General features: G+C 45.0%; 1 protein-coding gene across 1 annotated transcript in view; it reads right to left on the reverse strand.

Annotated features, from left to right (window-relative positions):
- HMCN2 (hemicentin 2) overlaps positions 1–15,697 on the reverse strand; it is a 769,579-nt gene that overhangs the window by 496,470 nt on the left and 257,412 nt on the right. Inside the window, exon 14 of the mRNA XM_085613971.1 lies at positions 15,479–15,592. Within this exon, the coding sequence (XP_085470097.1) occupies positions 15,479–15,592 (114 nt within the window). The remainder of the gene's footprint in view (positions 1–15,478; positions 15,593–15,697) is intronic.

Below are 15,697 nucleotides of genomic sequence, written 5' to 3' on the forward strand. Positions count from 1 at the left end.
GCCTCAAGCTCTTCAATGACAGGGCTGACATCACCATGCTGATGGTGACTGATGAGGAGCAGGAAGCAGAAAGTGAACCTCTCCCTGACCTCCTCTCCTACAGCCCAAAAGATGGATCAGTAGATGGTGTGATTTTTTCAGACACCCTCTCTGCCCAACAGCAGACTGACTGCAAGCAAGTCTTGCAGCAGTATGCTAGCCTCTTTTCCCTGACCACTGGTCTGACAAACTGGTGTACCCATGATGTGGACACTGGTGACAGTGCACCTGTCAAAAACAAAATCTATCGACAGTCAGACCAAGTCAAGGAGAGCATCAAAGCTGAGGTCAGCAAGATGCTGGAGTTAGGGGTCATTGAACCCTCTGAGAGCCCCTGGGCCAGCCCAGTGGTTCTAGTTCCCAAACCTCATCAACAAGGTGAAAAGAGAGAGATGAGGTTCTGTGTGGACTATAGAGGGCTCAACTCTGTCACTAAGACAGATGCTCACCCTATCCCAAGAGCAGATGAGCTGATAGATAAATTAGGGGCTGCCCAATTCCTCAGTACCTTTGACTTAACTGCAGGGTACTGGCAGATTGGCATGGCCCCAGGAGCAAAAGAAAAGACAGCATTTTTCACCCCTGATGGGCATTACCAGTTTACTGTGATGCCCTTTGGGTTAAAGAATGCCCCTGCCACTTTCCAGAGGCTGGTGAACCATGTCCTGGCTGGGCTGGAGTCCTTTAGTGCAGCTTATCTTGATGATATTGCTGTCTTTAGCTCCACCTGGCAGGATCACCTGATCCACCTTGGGAAAGTTTTAGAGGCTCTGCACAATGCAGGTCTCACTATCAAGGCATCCAAATGCCAGATAGGGCAGGGTACTGTGGTGTACTTGGGCCACCTTGTAGGTGGAGGCCAGGTACAGCCCTTACAACCCAAGATCCAGGCCATCATGGACTGGATAGCTTCAACAACCCAGACCCAAGTCAGGGCATTCCTTGGCTTGACTGGGTACTACAGGAGGTTTGTGAAGGGGTATGGGTCCATTGTGACCCCCCTCACAGAACTCACCTCCAAGAAAATGCCCAAGAAAGTGAACTGGACAGTTAGTTGCCAAAAGGCTTTTGACACCCTAAAAGAAGCAATGTGCTCAGCACCAATTCTAAAAGCTCCAGATTATGCCAAGCAGTTCATAGTGCAGACTGATGCCTCTGAGCTAGGGATAGGAGCGGTCCTATCCCAGACCAATGATGAAGGCCAAGACCAACCTGTTGCTTTTATAAGCAGGAGGCTACTCCCCAGAGAGCAGCGTTGGAGTGCCATTGAGAAGGAGGCCTTTGCTGTGGTTTGGTCCCCGAAGAAGTTGAGGCCATACCTGTTTGGTACTCACTTCCTGGTTCAAACTGACCACAGACCTCTCAGATGGCTAATGCAGATGAAAGGGGAAAATCCAAAACTACTAAGGTGGTCCATCTCCCTACAGGGAATGGACTTTGAAGTGGAACACAGACCAAGGACTGCCCATGCCAATGCAGATGGACTTTCCAGGTTCTTCAACTTAGACAATGAAGACTCCATAGGACAAGGTTAGTCTCATCACCTTTTGTTTGGGGGGGGGCGGGGTTGTATGAGAAAGTGCCATCTTTCTTGCCTGGTATGCCCCCGCTTTTTGCTGAATTGCTGAATGCACTTTGACTGAGTGTGCCCTGGACTCCTGCCAATCAGGTGCCCAGGGCCTATGTTCCTTCCCTAAAACAAACCAAACCCAAATTGGCAAACCCTGGCCACATATCAGCCCCTGGTAAATGGTACCCTAAGTACCCAGGGCTTTGTGACCAAGGAAGGCCTCTAAGAGCTGCAGCGCTCCTTGTGCCACCCTCAGAGGCCCTGTACCCTTACACACACACATTGCCTTTGCAGGCTGAGTGTTTGGGTGCAAGACAAAAAGAAAGTCGACATGGCACACATCCCTGTGTCCAAAATCAACAAAGCCAGTGTACAGTAAATCAAATCAAGGGGCACTGTAGTCAAAACAACACTGTAGTCAAAAGAGCACAGGTCCACAAATTCCATGTAAACCGGTATGTTCACGGAAAGAAAGTAGACCTCTATGGAACAATACCCAGTTGGTATAAAAAGCCCTCACTCGCCAACCTGGTTGGTGACATGCTTCATCATTGGGCTTCCACTGGGACGACCGAATGTCATCCCAGTGTGCTGCAACGCCAGGTTACTGCGGAGCGGGGTTTTTTTGTGTGGGGATAGTGAATTTAAAATCTCCAATTTGAGTCAAAAATAAAACTTTAATAATTTTGCTTAATTGGAAAAGAATAAAAGGGAGTGAGGGTCAAAAAAATAAAAGACCTGGTTCACTCCGCGGCGGTCAACATGTTTCTGCCTCTATGAGTGTTAATCGGGCATTCTTCAGGACCAGAGTGGATGTGCAGAGCCCCGGTGGTGTGAACTCTCTAAGGTCCACCCTACCGTGGGCTACTTAAGTGAAAAGCAAAAAAACTAGATAGTGAAAACTCCGCCAGTTAATGTTATTTGTTAAGGGGAGAGGAACGAGTTTACTAGAGAGGCCAGTCCATTAAATGCCTCATGGATCCCGGGAGGGGGGTGGGAGCAAATTGGCACACCGCCCTTGCTGCTCAGCACCCGTGAAAAACCTACACAGCCTCTTGCTGTCGACCGGCAGCAAGAGGCTGTGTAGGTTTTTCACGGGTGCTGAGCAGCAAGGGCGGTGTGCCAATTTGCTCCCACCCCCCTCCCGGGATCCATGAGGCATTTAACGGACTGGCCTCTCTAGTAAACTCGTTCCTCTCCCCTTAACAAATAACATTAACTGGCGGAGTTTTCACTATCTAGTTTTTTTGCTTTTCACATAAGTAGCCCACGGTAGGGTGGACCTTAGAGAGTTCACACCACCGGGGCTCCGCACATCCACTCTGGTCCTGAAGAATGCCCGATTAACACTCATAGAGGCAGAAACATGTTGACCGCCGCGGAGTGAACCAGGTCTTTTATTTTTTTGACCCTCACTCCCTTTTATTCTTTTCCAATTAAGCAAAATTATTAAAGTTTTATTTTTGACTCAAATTGGAGATTTTAAATTCACTATCCCCACACAAAAAAACCCCGCTCCGCAGTAACCTGGCGTTGCAGCACACTGGGATGACATTCGGTCGTCCCAGTGGAAGCCCAATGATGAAGCATGTCACCAACCAGGTTGGCGAGTGAGGGCTTTTTATACCAACTGGGTATTGTTCCATAGAGGTCTACTTTCTTTCCGTGAACATACCGGTTTACATGGAATTTGTGGACCTGTGCTCTTTTGACTACAGTGTTGTTTTGACTACAGTGCCCCTTGATTTGATTTACTGTACACTGGCTTTGTTGATTTTGGATAATCTACTGAGGGGACTAGCCGTGTAGATCCCTTCCTCTCTTGTTGATTTTTGACACATCCCTGTGTGCCATGCCCATCACATACACTGCCATGGCATACATCAGGCACCCCTCTAGCTGAGTGCCTTATGCCAATGGTGTGGGCACAGGAGCAAGAGCCCTGTGCCCCTACAGTGCCCAGGTCGATCCCTGAGCCCTGTAAGTGCAGTGCTGCCATTTAAAGACTACCTGGTGCTGAGAGCTCGTCAAACACGAGCTCCACAGCACCATAATGGCAACACTAAAGACTGAGAAGTTTGGTATCAATCTTCTCAGCACATTAAACCCACACTGATGCCAGTGTGGGATTTAATGTACCCAGCACCCCAGAGGGCATCTTAGAGGTGCCCCCTCGAACCTAACCTACAAATCCACGTCTGCTCTGAGGCTGCCTAGGCTGCCACCCAGCAGACATGTTGCTGGACCCCTGGGTAGGAGAGCCCCTGCTCTCCTGGTCCTGCAACAATGCACATCCTGGGCGAGGTGCTAAATCTCCTCCCCCAGGATGGGCAGGGGGGAGCTTCAAAGGCATGCCGCCTCTGTGAGTTTCCCCAGGCCCCTGCAACCCCCCACTCTGGCGGGAAGATTTGGCCGGAAACCCCAAATAAGGACAGGGGATGTGCCAGCCTGCCAACCCCACCCCTCAGGTGGGGGAGGCGAGGTGAAGCACATCTCCGGGCTCTCGCCATCTTGAAGATGGGGAGCCCTACCCTATCAGGACTAGGCTACTGCCCCCCTCCCACAGGAGAGAGGCAGGATAGGGGTGTACCCACCCCAGGATGGGGACCCATTGGTCCCTGCCCTTCACCTACCTGTAACACCCCTAAATCTAGTATTTAGGGGCACCCTGAACCTTCCTTCCCCAGATTCTAGATTCAAAACTACGAAGAGCAAGAAGAAAGAAGACCTGCCCTGCAGCTGCTGAAAAGAGGAAGACACCAACTGCTTTGGCCCCAGCCCTACCGGCCTGTCGACCCTCGAACCTGCTCCTGCTCCAGCCCGGCATGTCTTGTGGCTAGCAACCTCACCAACCCCGGAGGACCTGGCTCTAAGCCCCTGGGACTCCCATGAGTAGAGGCTCTACTCGAAACCTATCTCTAACCCCTGGCAGCAGCCCGGAACCGCGAACCCAGCACACTCTGCACCAGCCGAGCCTGGCCAGTGCCGGAGTGAACAAAGACCCTGAGGACGACCCCACGGCGACTGTGACCCCGAATCCGGCACCCAAGGACCTCCCTCGACATTCCTTAAGAAGCCTGCAGCCTCAGAACCAGGTGCCCCCCCAACCGTGATCAACTGAGGGTAAGATTTCCCGACACCTAAAGGCACCCCTGCACGCGGCGCCCCACGGCCCCCTGTGTCCAACCCCGGGGTACCTACCTATCCTCCAACTACCCAACTTACCTCTCGAAGTGGTGGTGGCACCTGAAGAGTCCTCGTCCCCGAGCTTGCAGTCTTTTTCCTAACCGGAGATTTCCCATTGACATCCATTGAGCACCCGAAGGCTCAAAAGCACTCTGCACCCAGCCGCCCGAGAGGCCCTGGCAATGAAAACTCTACTCCTTCCTACTTCCCCACTTGCCCTGAGTAAGTGACCAGGAGCCCAGCTCCCACAGCCGCGTGGCTTGCCAGTCAGCAGCCACCAAACAAGGCCCCCCTATCCCCCATAGGATAACATTGGGCCTAACTCTCTCTGCACCCGGCCGCCCTAGAGCCGCTGAGGGTGAACCAACTGTACCTACCTGACCCTGGGAGACCCCTGAGTCTGTGCCCAGAACCTCAACTCTGCCAGTCGAGTACTTACCCTTAAACCGCAAACTCTATTTTCCTCATAGGGTAACATTGACTGGCTTTTTCCTGAAATTTCTTCTAAGTGTGGACTTTTCAAATCTTCAAATATTCACCAAAAATCAGCCGAGTGACAAAAACGAATTTACTCACCTGTTCCTAGGTGAACTCCCAGTGCTGGATCTTGATGCCCAGCACTGACTCTGAAAAATCTCTACAACTGTACTTACCCTTAACTCAATTTTCTTCCATAGGAAACCATTGACTGTTTTTTTGTGAAATTTCTTCTAAGTGTCGATTTCTGCAATCTTTAAATATTCTTCAAAAATCGTATAATATCTGAAAACGTAATTGCTTACCTGTTTTGGATAAAGGTCCCAGTACTGAGTCTAGGCACCCAGTACTGGATTACAAAAGTAACGAGAACATACTGTACCTGTAACCTGCATTTTCTTCCATAGGGAATCATTGATTGTTTTCTCTGAAATATTTTTTAAGTGTCAACTTTTAACATAGCTAAATATTAGTTAAAAATCATTACAGTACTTAAGTCGACTTTCATCACTTGATTCTGAGAACTGACCCAGGACTGAATATAGGATCCAGTCCTGGAATTCCAAAAGTAATCTAAAAAGTAATCTGTTGCAAATAACTTGAATTTACCATTGAGCTCAATGTATTGTTGTGTTTAAAAATAGAGTTGCCTACTGCAACCGCTTGTAACTGTTTACTAAAATCTATTGCATATTGCAAAAGTATTTATATGAAAAATCTACTGTTGAGAAAGTATATTTTAACTCCAAGTGTTGGTTCTAAAATAAAACAAGCATATATTTTTTTTATATAAACCATTGGCCTAGAGTTCAGTTATTGAGTGTGTGAAACCATTTGCTGACTGAGTGTGTACAACAAATGCTTTACACTGTCCTCTGGTACTTCCTTACTGCTCGACCAAGCTACCACTTCAGAGAGTAAGGTTATACCTAACTTTAACCTCTGTCAAACCCTGGGGGACTGTGGACTCTGTACACCCTGTACCTATTAAGGAACAGTATATACAGAGCCACTTTCTCACAATGCAGCTCCACTGAAACGTAAGGAAATGAATGAGCTACTAGGCCGATACTCAGAGCCATGAATGAGATGCAATAATGACGTATGCTGCTCCACTGAAACATAAGGAAACGAATGAGCTACTAGCCAATACTCAGAGCCATGAATGAGATGCAATAATGAAGTATGCAGTTCCACTAAAACGTAAGGAAATGAATGAGCTACTAGGCCGATACTCATAGCAATGATTGAGATGCAATAGTATAAAGCTGCTACATCGATACTAAGAAATAGTGATGCAATAGTGGGATGAGTTGCTACACCAATACTCAGAGCAATGAATGAGATATAATAGTGAAGAAACCTGCTGCGCCGATACTCATAGCTATGAATAAGATGTAATAGTGAAGAAAACTGCTACTTAGATACTCAGAGCAATGAATGAGATGTAATAGTGAAGAAACCTGCTACGTCGATACTCAGAGCAATGAATGAGATGTAATAGTGAAGAAACCTGCTACGTCGATACTCAGAGCAATGAATGAGATGTAATAGTGAAGAAACCTGCTACGTCGATACTCAGAGCAATGAATGAGATGTAATAGTGAAGAAACCTGCTAAGCCGATACTCAGAGCAATGAATGAGATGTAAAAGTGAAGAAACCTGCTATACAGATACTCAGAGCAATGGATGAGATGTAATAGTGAAGAAAACTGCTACGCCAGAACTCAAAGCAATGAATAAGATGTAATAGTGAAGAAAACTGCTACGCCAGAACTCAAAGCAATGAATAAGATGTAATAGTGAAGAAAACTGCTACGCCGATACTCAGATCTTTGAATGAGATGTAATAGGCCCTCGTCACCAGCAGGCTAGACTACGGCAACGCCCTCTAAGCGGGAATCACGGCCAAACTCCAGAAAATACTTCAATGCATACAGAACGCCTCTACACGCCTCATCCTTGACATCCTCCGCAACAGCCACATCACTGCCCACCTGAGGGACCTGCACTGGCTCCCCGTCAACAAAAGGATCACCTTCAAGCTCCTCACCCACATTCAAAAAGCATTCCAAGACGCCAGACCAGCATACCTCAACAAACAACTCACCTTCTACACCCCCAACCACCAGCTTTGCTCCGCTGACCTCGCCACTGTTCCACACATCCACCGAACGACCACCGGTGGCAGATCTTTCTCCCACCTCGCCGCCAAGACGTGGAGCACTTTCCCCATCCACCTGCGCCAAACCCAGGACCTGCTGACCTTCAGGAGACTTCTCAAGACCTGGCTGTTCAAGCAGTAGCATCTCCCCCCCCCCCCTTAGCACCTTGAGACCCTGGCGGGCGAGTAGTGCGCTCTACAAATGCTTGATTGGTTGATGTAATAGTGAAGAAACCTGCTACGCCGATACTCAGACAATTAATGAGATGTAATAGTGAAGAAACCTGCTACGCAGATACTCAGAGCAATGAATGAAATGTAATAGTGAAGAAATCTGCTACGCCGATACTCATAGCTATGAATGAGATGTAATAGTGAAGAAACCTGCCACTCAGATACTCAGAGCTATGAATGAGATGTAATAGTGAAGAAACCAGCTACGCCGATGCTCAGAGCAATGAATGAGATGTAATAGTGAAGAAAACTGCTACGCCAGAACTCAAAGCAATGAATAAGATGTAATAGTGAAGAAAACTGCTACTTAGATACTCAGAGCAATGAATGAGATGTAATAGTGAAGAAACCTCCTACACAGATACTCAGAGCAATGAATGAGACGTAATAGTGAAGGAACCTGCTACGCCAAAACTCATAGCTATGAATGAAATGTAATAGTGAAGAAACCTCCTACGTCGATACTCAAACCAATAAATGAGAAGTAATAGTCAAGAAACCTGCTACGCCAAAACTCAAAGCAATGAATAAGATGTAATAGTGAAGAAAACTGCTACGCCGATACTCAGAGCAATGAATGAGATGTAACAGTGAAGAAACCTGCTACTTAGATACTCAGAGCAATGAATGAGATGTAATAGTGAAGAAAACTGCTACTTAGATACTGAGAGCAATGAATGAGATGTAATAGTGAAGAAACCTGCTACGCCTATACTCAGAGCAATGAATGAGATGTAATAGTGAAGAAACCTGCTACACAGATACTCAGAGCAATGAATGAGATGTAATAGTGAAGAATCCTCCTACGTCGATACTCAGAGCAATGAATGAGATGCAATAGTGAAGAAATCTGCTACGCCGATACTCAGAGCAATGAATGAGATGTAATAGTGAAGAAACCTGCTACGTCGATACTCAGAGCAATGAATGAGATGTAATAGTGAAGAAACCTGCTACGCCTATACTCAGAGCAATGAATGAGATGTAATAGTGAAGAAACCTGCTACGTCGATACTCAGAGCAATGAATGAGATGTAATAGTGAAGAAATCTGCTACGCCGATACTCAGAGCAATGAATGAGATGTAATAGTGAAGAAACCTGCTACGCCTATACTCAGAGCAATGAATGAGATGTAATAGTGAAGAAACCTGCTACGTCGATACTCAGAGCAATGAATGAGATGTAATAGTGAAGAAACCTGCTACGTCGATACTCAGAGCAATGAATGAGATGTAATAGTGAAGAAACCTGCTACTTCGATACTCAGAGCAATGAATGAGATGTAATAGTGAAGAAACCTGCTACGTCGATACTCAGAGCAATGAATGAGATGTAATAGTGAAGAAACCTGCTACGTCGATACTCAGAGCAATGAATGAGATGTAATAGTGAAGAAACCTGCTAAGCCGATACTCAGAGCAATGAATGAGATGTAAAAGTGAAGAAACCTGCTATACAGATACTCAGAGCAATGAATGAGATGTAATAGTGAAGAAAACTGCTACGCCAGAACTCAAAGCAATGAATAAGATGTAATAGTGAAGAAAACTGCTACGCCGATACTCAGATCTTTGAATGAGATGTAATAGGCCCTCTTCACAAGCAGGCTAGACTACGGCAATGCCCTCTAAGCGGGAATCACGGCCAAACTCCAGAAAATACTTCAATGCATACAGAACGCCTCTACACACCTCATCCTTGACATCCTCCGCAACAGCCACATCACTGCCCACCTGAGGGACCTGCACTGGCTCCCCGTCAACAAAAGGATCACCTTCAAGCTCCTCACCCACATTCAAAAAGCATTCCAAGACACCAGACCAGCATACCTCAACAAACAACTCACCTTCTACACCCCCAACCACCAGCTTTGCTCCGCTGACCTCGCCACTGTTCCACACATCCACCGAACGACCACCGGTGGCAGATCTTTCTCCCACCTCGCCGCCAAGACGTGGAACACTTTCCCCATCCACCTGCGCCAAACCCAGGACCTGCTGACCTTCAGGAGACTTCTCAAGACCTGGCTGTTCAAGCAGTAGCATCTCCCCCCCCCCCCTTAGCACCTTGAGACCCTGGCGGGCGAGTAGTGCGCTCTACAAATGCTTGATTGGTTGATGTAATAGTGAAGAAACCTGCTACGCCGATACTCAGACAATTAATGAGATGTAATAGTGAAGAAACCTGCTACGCAGATACTCAGAGCAATGAATGAAATGTAATAGTGAAGAAATCTGCTACGCCAATACTCATAGCTATGAATGAGATGTATTAGTGAACAAACCTGCCACTCAGATACTCAGAGCTATGAATGAGATGTAATAGTGAAGAAACCAGCTACGCCGATGCTCAGAGCAATGAATGAGATGTAATAGTGAAGAAAACTGCTACGCCAGAACTCAAAGCAATGAATAAGATGTAATAGTGAAGAAAACTGCTACGCCGATACTCATAGCTATGAATGAGATATAATAGTGAAGAAACCTGCTAAGCCGATACTCAGAGCAATGAATGAGATGTGATAGTGAAGAAACCTGCTAAGCCGATACTCAGAGCAATGAATGAGATGTAAAAGTGAAGAAACCTGCTAAGCCGATACTCAGAGCAATGAATGAGATGTAAAAGTGAAGAAACCTGCTAAGCCGATACTCAGAGCAATGAATAAGATGTAATAGTGAAGAAAACTGCTACGCCAGAACTCAAAGCAATGAATGAGATGTAATAGTGAAGAAACCTGCTACACAGATACTCAGAGCAATGAATAAAATGTAATAGTGAAGAAATCTGCTACGCCGATACTCATAGCTATGAATGAGATGTAATAGTGAAGAAACCTGCTACGTCGATACTCAAACCAATAAATGAGAAGTAATAGTCAAGAAACCTGCTACGCCAAAACTCAAAGCAATGAATAAGATGTAATAGTGAAGAAAACTGCTACTTAGATACTCAGAGCAATGAATGAGATGTAATAGTGAAGAAACCTCCTACACAGATACTCAGAGCAATGAATGAGACGTAATAGTGAAGGAACCTGCTACGCCAAAACTCATAGCTATGAATTAAATGTAATAGTGAAGAAACCTCCTACGTCGATACTCAAACCAATAAATGAGAAGTAATAGTCAAGAAACCTGCTACGCCAAAACTCAAAGCAATGAATAAGATGTAATAGTGAAGAAAACAGCTACGCCGATACTCAGAGCAATGAATGAGATGTAACAGTGAAGAAACCTGCTACTTAGATACTCAGAGCAATGAATGAGATGTAATAGTGAAGAAAACTGCTACTTAGATACTCAGAGCAATGAATGAGATGTAATAGTGAAGAAACCTGCTACGCCGATACTCAGAGCAATGAATGAGATGTAATAGTGAAGAAACCTGCTACGCCGATACTCAGAGCAATGAATGAGATGTAATAGTGAAGAAAACTGCTACACAGATACTCAGAGCAATGAATGAGATGTAATAGTGAAGAAACCTGCTACACAGATACTCAGAGCAATGAATGAGATGTAATAGTGAAGAAATCTGCTACACCGATACTCATAGCTATGAATGAGATGTATTAGTGAACAAACCTGCCACTCAGATACTCAGAGCAATGAATGAGATGTAATAGCGAAGAAACCTGCTAAGCCGATACTCAGAGAAATGAATGAGATGTAAAAGTGAAGAAACCTGCTATACAGATACTCAGAGCAATGAGATGTAATAGTGAAGAATCCTCCTACGTCGATACTCAGAGCAATGAATGAGATGTAATAGTGAAGAAACCTGCTAAGCCGATACTCAGAGAAATGAATGAAATGTAAAAGTGAAGAAACCTGCTATACAGATACTCAGAGCAATGAGATGTAATAGTGAAGAATCCTCCTACGTCGATACTCAGAGCAATGAATGAGATGTAAAAGTGAAGAAACCTGCTACGCCGATACTCAGAGCAATGAATGAGATGTAATAGTGGCGAAACCTGCTACGCCGATACTCAGAGCAATGAGTGAGATGTAATAGTGAAGAAACCTGCTACGCTGATACTCCGAGCAATGAGTGAGATGTAAGGCTGGAAATATAGATATAATGGATATAATGGGCTTTCGTGGCTATTTGCTACAACACATGAAGATCATTAGTAGTACTGAGCTGGAGGGTGTGTGGTTATACTATTAAAACTGCCACAACGGGGTGGAATCACCTTGAAACCTCGGTCACTACGTTTGGTGAAGGTTTGACTTTACAATCAATGATTTTTTGTGTAAAATCTTCGGTCAATGATCTATCTCTGCTCTGTCTCTCATTCTATGTATACTCTTATTGCCATGAAATTAAATTCTTTTTTGGTGTATTAGAATGGTTTAAGTATTTAGGGAGTACTTCTATATAGGTTTAGAATGTTAACTTATGAATTTACAAGTATCTGTACTGTAGCCACCATTTGTGTACAAAGATCAAAAAGCATGTATTATATCTATATTTCCAGCCTTAAAAAAGTCTTTAAAAGACGAAACACGTGTTGGTTGATCTTTGCTGGAAGTGTCAGCGTACAGAATAAACCAACAGTGAAAAGCTTGGAGAAACAATTGGATGTTGTTATTTTCGTTACTAAGAGAAAGAAGTATTTGCATGTTCCTTTACAAGGATTGACAACACTTATTGAATATTGTATTCATGCTTATAAATATCCATGACTTTTATGGCTATATCAACTGTCTATGAGGGTGCTGAATGCAGTTCCATTGATTGTTTATAGGCGTTAACGAATGATCAGCCGAGGAGCCGTCCACAGGGCTCTCCAAGGATCCTGGGCATCGGATTGTCTGTTGATGTTGTTGTCATTTATTTTTATTATCAGTGTCGATATCTACAATATTTATTGTTTTGTTTTGTGTTGATAAGCAAAGAAGACGCCCACAAGGAAGACACGTCCCAGTCCAGTTCATTGATAAATTCTGAAGAATATGTGAGTCTGACTGCATCTAAAGAATCGAAACAACTCGTCTGTGAGTAACAGGAACAGTGGAAGGAGTGGGTGACCCGTGCAGTTAGTAGCAATGACCTAAAAGTGCTAAGAATCATTTACTGATGTAAGGTGGATATGTTTTTATTTCTTTTTCCTGCTTAACAAGTTCAGAATACAACCAGGTTTAAGGGCTGGTAACCAGTTAATCACCTGAGTGCCTGCTGGTGGGCTGGGTGGGTTCCTTGAGTGAGATAATAAAATATGTATTAAATGAAAGGTTCTGAGGACACCACTTAATCTAAAAGTTAACAAAACAAATCCTCTTTTGATATAAAAAAAACTTTGAGGCCCTCTAAAGATTGTTATTATGTTACGAAAACTTCATTTCTCATGAATACCTTGCAAGAGTGGTGCCATCTTAAGTGCGACTTTTACATTAGCACTACTCTGGCGGGGTTCCTGTGGCACTCACTACTAGGAGGGGGACATGATGACTCTTCTTAACCCAGGTGGACTCAAACTCCTGCAGCTCTTCCAGACACCCCAGAGCAGCACCCCGCTTGGTGATTGTAGGAAAGGAGCTGGAGCACTTGTTTGAGTCACATTGGAAGACAATTCTCTGTCACTGCTGAGGATCTTTAGAGTTGTTGTAACTCGGATTAGTAACTTTGGGGCCGATTCACAGAACTAATCTGAGATAAAATCCTAAACTTACTACTTTTGGTATTCACAGAAGGCATTTAGTAGTAGTAAAGTTATGACTCCTAACTTTACTTCTACTAAACTGAGACAAAATCCTAACTTTACGACTTTCAGTATTCACAAAAGGCAGTTAGTAGTAGTAAAGTTAGGACTCCTAACTTTACTTCTACTAAACTGAGACAAAATCCTAACTTTACGTCTTTCAGTATTCACAAAAGGCATTTAGTAGTAGTAAAGTTAGGAGTCCTAACTTTACTACTACTAAATGCCTTCTGTGAATACCAAATGTAGTAAGTTTAGGTTTTATCTCAGATTAGTTCTGTGAATCGGCACCATTTTGATAAGAGTAACTGAGACACTAAACCTATTGCGGCCACAATCAGAACAAGCATTGGCATAGCCAATAGGTTTCGCTTTTGGGACCTTCTAAGTATTTAGTTATGCAGCACAATATCCTTGGTGCAACCACATCAACTGTTGCGTGGCTAAACACTTATAAAGTCCCAAAGGTGAGACCTATTGGCTATGCCAATGCTTGGTGTGGTTGTGTGTGTGGTTGTGTGTGTGTGTGGGTGGTTGTGTGTGTGTGGTTGTGTGTGTGTGTGTGTGGTTGTGTGTGTGTGTGGTTGTGTGTGTGTGTGTGGTTGTGTGTGTGGTTGTGTGGGTGGTTGTGTGGTTGTGTGTGTGGGTGCGGTTGTGGGTGTGTGTGTGAATGTGTGGTTGGGTGTGTGGGTGTGTGTGTGGTTGTGTGTGGTTTTGTGTGTGGTTGTGTGTGTGTGGTTGTGTGTGTGGTTGTGTGGTTGGGTGTGGTTGTGTGGTTGTGTGTGGTTGTGTGTGTGTGGCCGTGGGTGTGGTTGTGCGTGTGGTTGGGTGTGTGGTTGTATGTGTGGTTGTGTGTGGTTGAGGTTGTGTGTGTGTGTGTGGTTGTGTGGTTGTGCATGTGGTTGTGGTTGTGTGTGTGGTTGTGGGTGTTTTTGTGTGTGTGGTTGTGGTTGTGTGTGTGACAGTATTACTAAAAGCATCTCAAAATAAAGGAACACAAACATCGAGTTTGTGGAAAGAGAAAGCACGTTGTAAGTAAAACGGGCGCAGCAAAGCATTAACACAACAACAAAACAAGGAAGATCACTTAGCGAAGACTGAGTGCTGATAATGGATACACACAGCCCATCATCTTAAGAGTTCGATTGTAGCCAATGTGCACTCAAACCTGCCCCCTCCTTGTGAGTTGCACCCCATATTTCATGAGTTGTAACTGCTGCACCCACCATAGCGCTTTGAGATCTAAAGTGCTACATAGGTCTAATCGATTAACCAGTCACCAACATGCTGTGCTTTTAAAGAGAATGTGCCAAAAGTTTCCAGGTTCCTCATCATCTCCTCATGAAAGCGCCAACGAAAGGACTCCCTGAATGGTGCAACGGACATGAAGCAGCCGCTGCTATCAGAAATAAACACTGTGAACGTTGTCCAGTTTCACGGTAACATTTCCTTAATGTTCTTTAAGTCACAAAACAGTAATACTAAAAGCATCTCAAAATAAAGGAACACAAACATCGAGTTTGTGGAAAGAGAAAGCACATTGTAAGTCAAATGGGCGCAGCAAAGCATTAACACAACAACATGTTCTTTGATGTTCTTTGAACGAGAACATCAAAGGGGCGCCGCGAAAGTGATCACGGGCGAAAGTGAAAGTGATCACGGGCGCTTAGTGAGCATGACGAGGTTTGCCAGCCTCTGCTCCTAAGCGCGCGCCCGCGCACATGCACTGTAGCTCTAGTCTGGCCATGGTAGCATTTTTTGAGCCCTCACAAAAAGTCTCGCCAGATCAGCGCATGCGCTGAGTCAGGCGAGACCTAAAAAGCAGGACTTCTCACTAGTGTGTGCCTTTTACAAGGCTCCCAGGCACTACAGTACATTTAGTCCTTACAATGTTTATTTTTTCAATCTTCTAAATAGTTAATTCTGAGCAAGTTTACCTGCTACACACTTCCATCCAACCAGTTACTACTGGTCAGTTTTTACTGAGATGATCCCCTGACATCATAGCATTTCACTTTCATTAACACTCTTTACAGGGCATGCACTGTGCACAAAAATGAAAAACGAGGTCAGTCCTCACAATCAAACTCTACTGTACCTCTGAACCACGTGATATGAGGGGTTGGCACTCCCGAAGCCTGGCACTCCAGCGTGGCGACTTTTCCCAAGGGCACCTGGACCAACGGGCTCGCTGCGATGACGCTTGGAAGCTCTGAAGAAGAAGAAGAGAGAGTTTGTGTGGGAGCCACTGAGTCATCTTCAACCAACCAGACGAGCGCCAGACCCTTCGGATACACAAGACCCCGAAGAGTGGTCT

The sequence above is a fragment of the Triturus cristatus genome, chromosome 1_2 (assembly GCF_964204655.1).
Source record: "Triturus cristatus chromosome 1_2, aTriCri1.1, whole genome shotgun sequence".
NCBI lineage: Eukaryota > Metazoa > Chordata > Amphibia > Caudata > Salamandridae > Triturus > Triturus cristatus.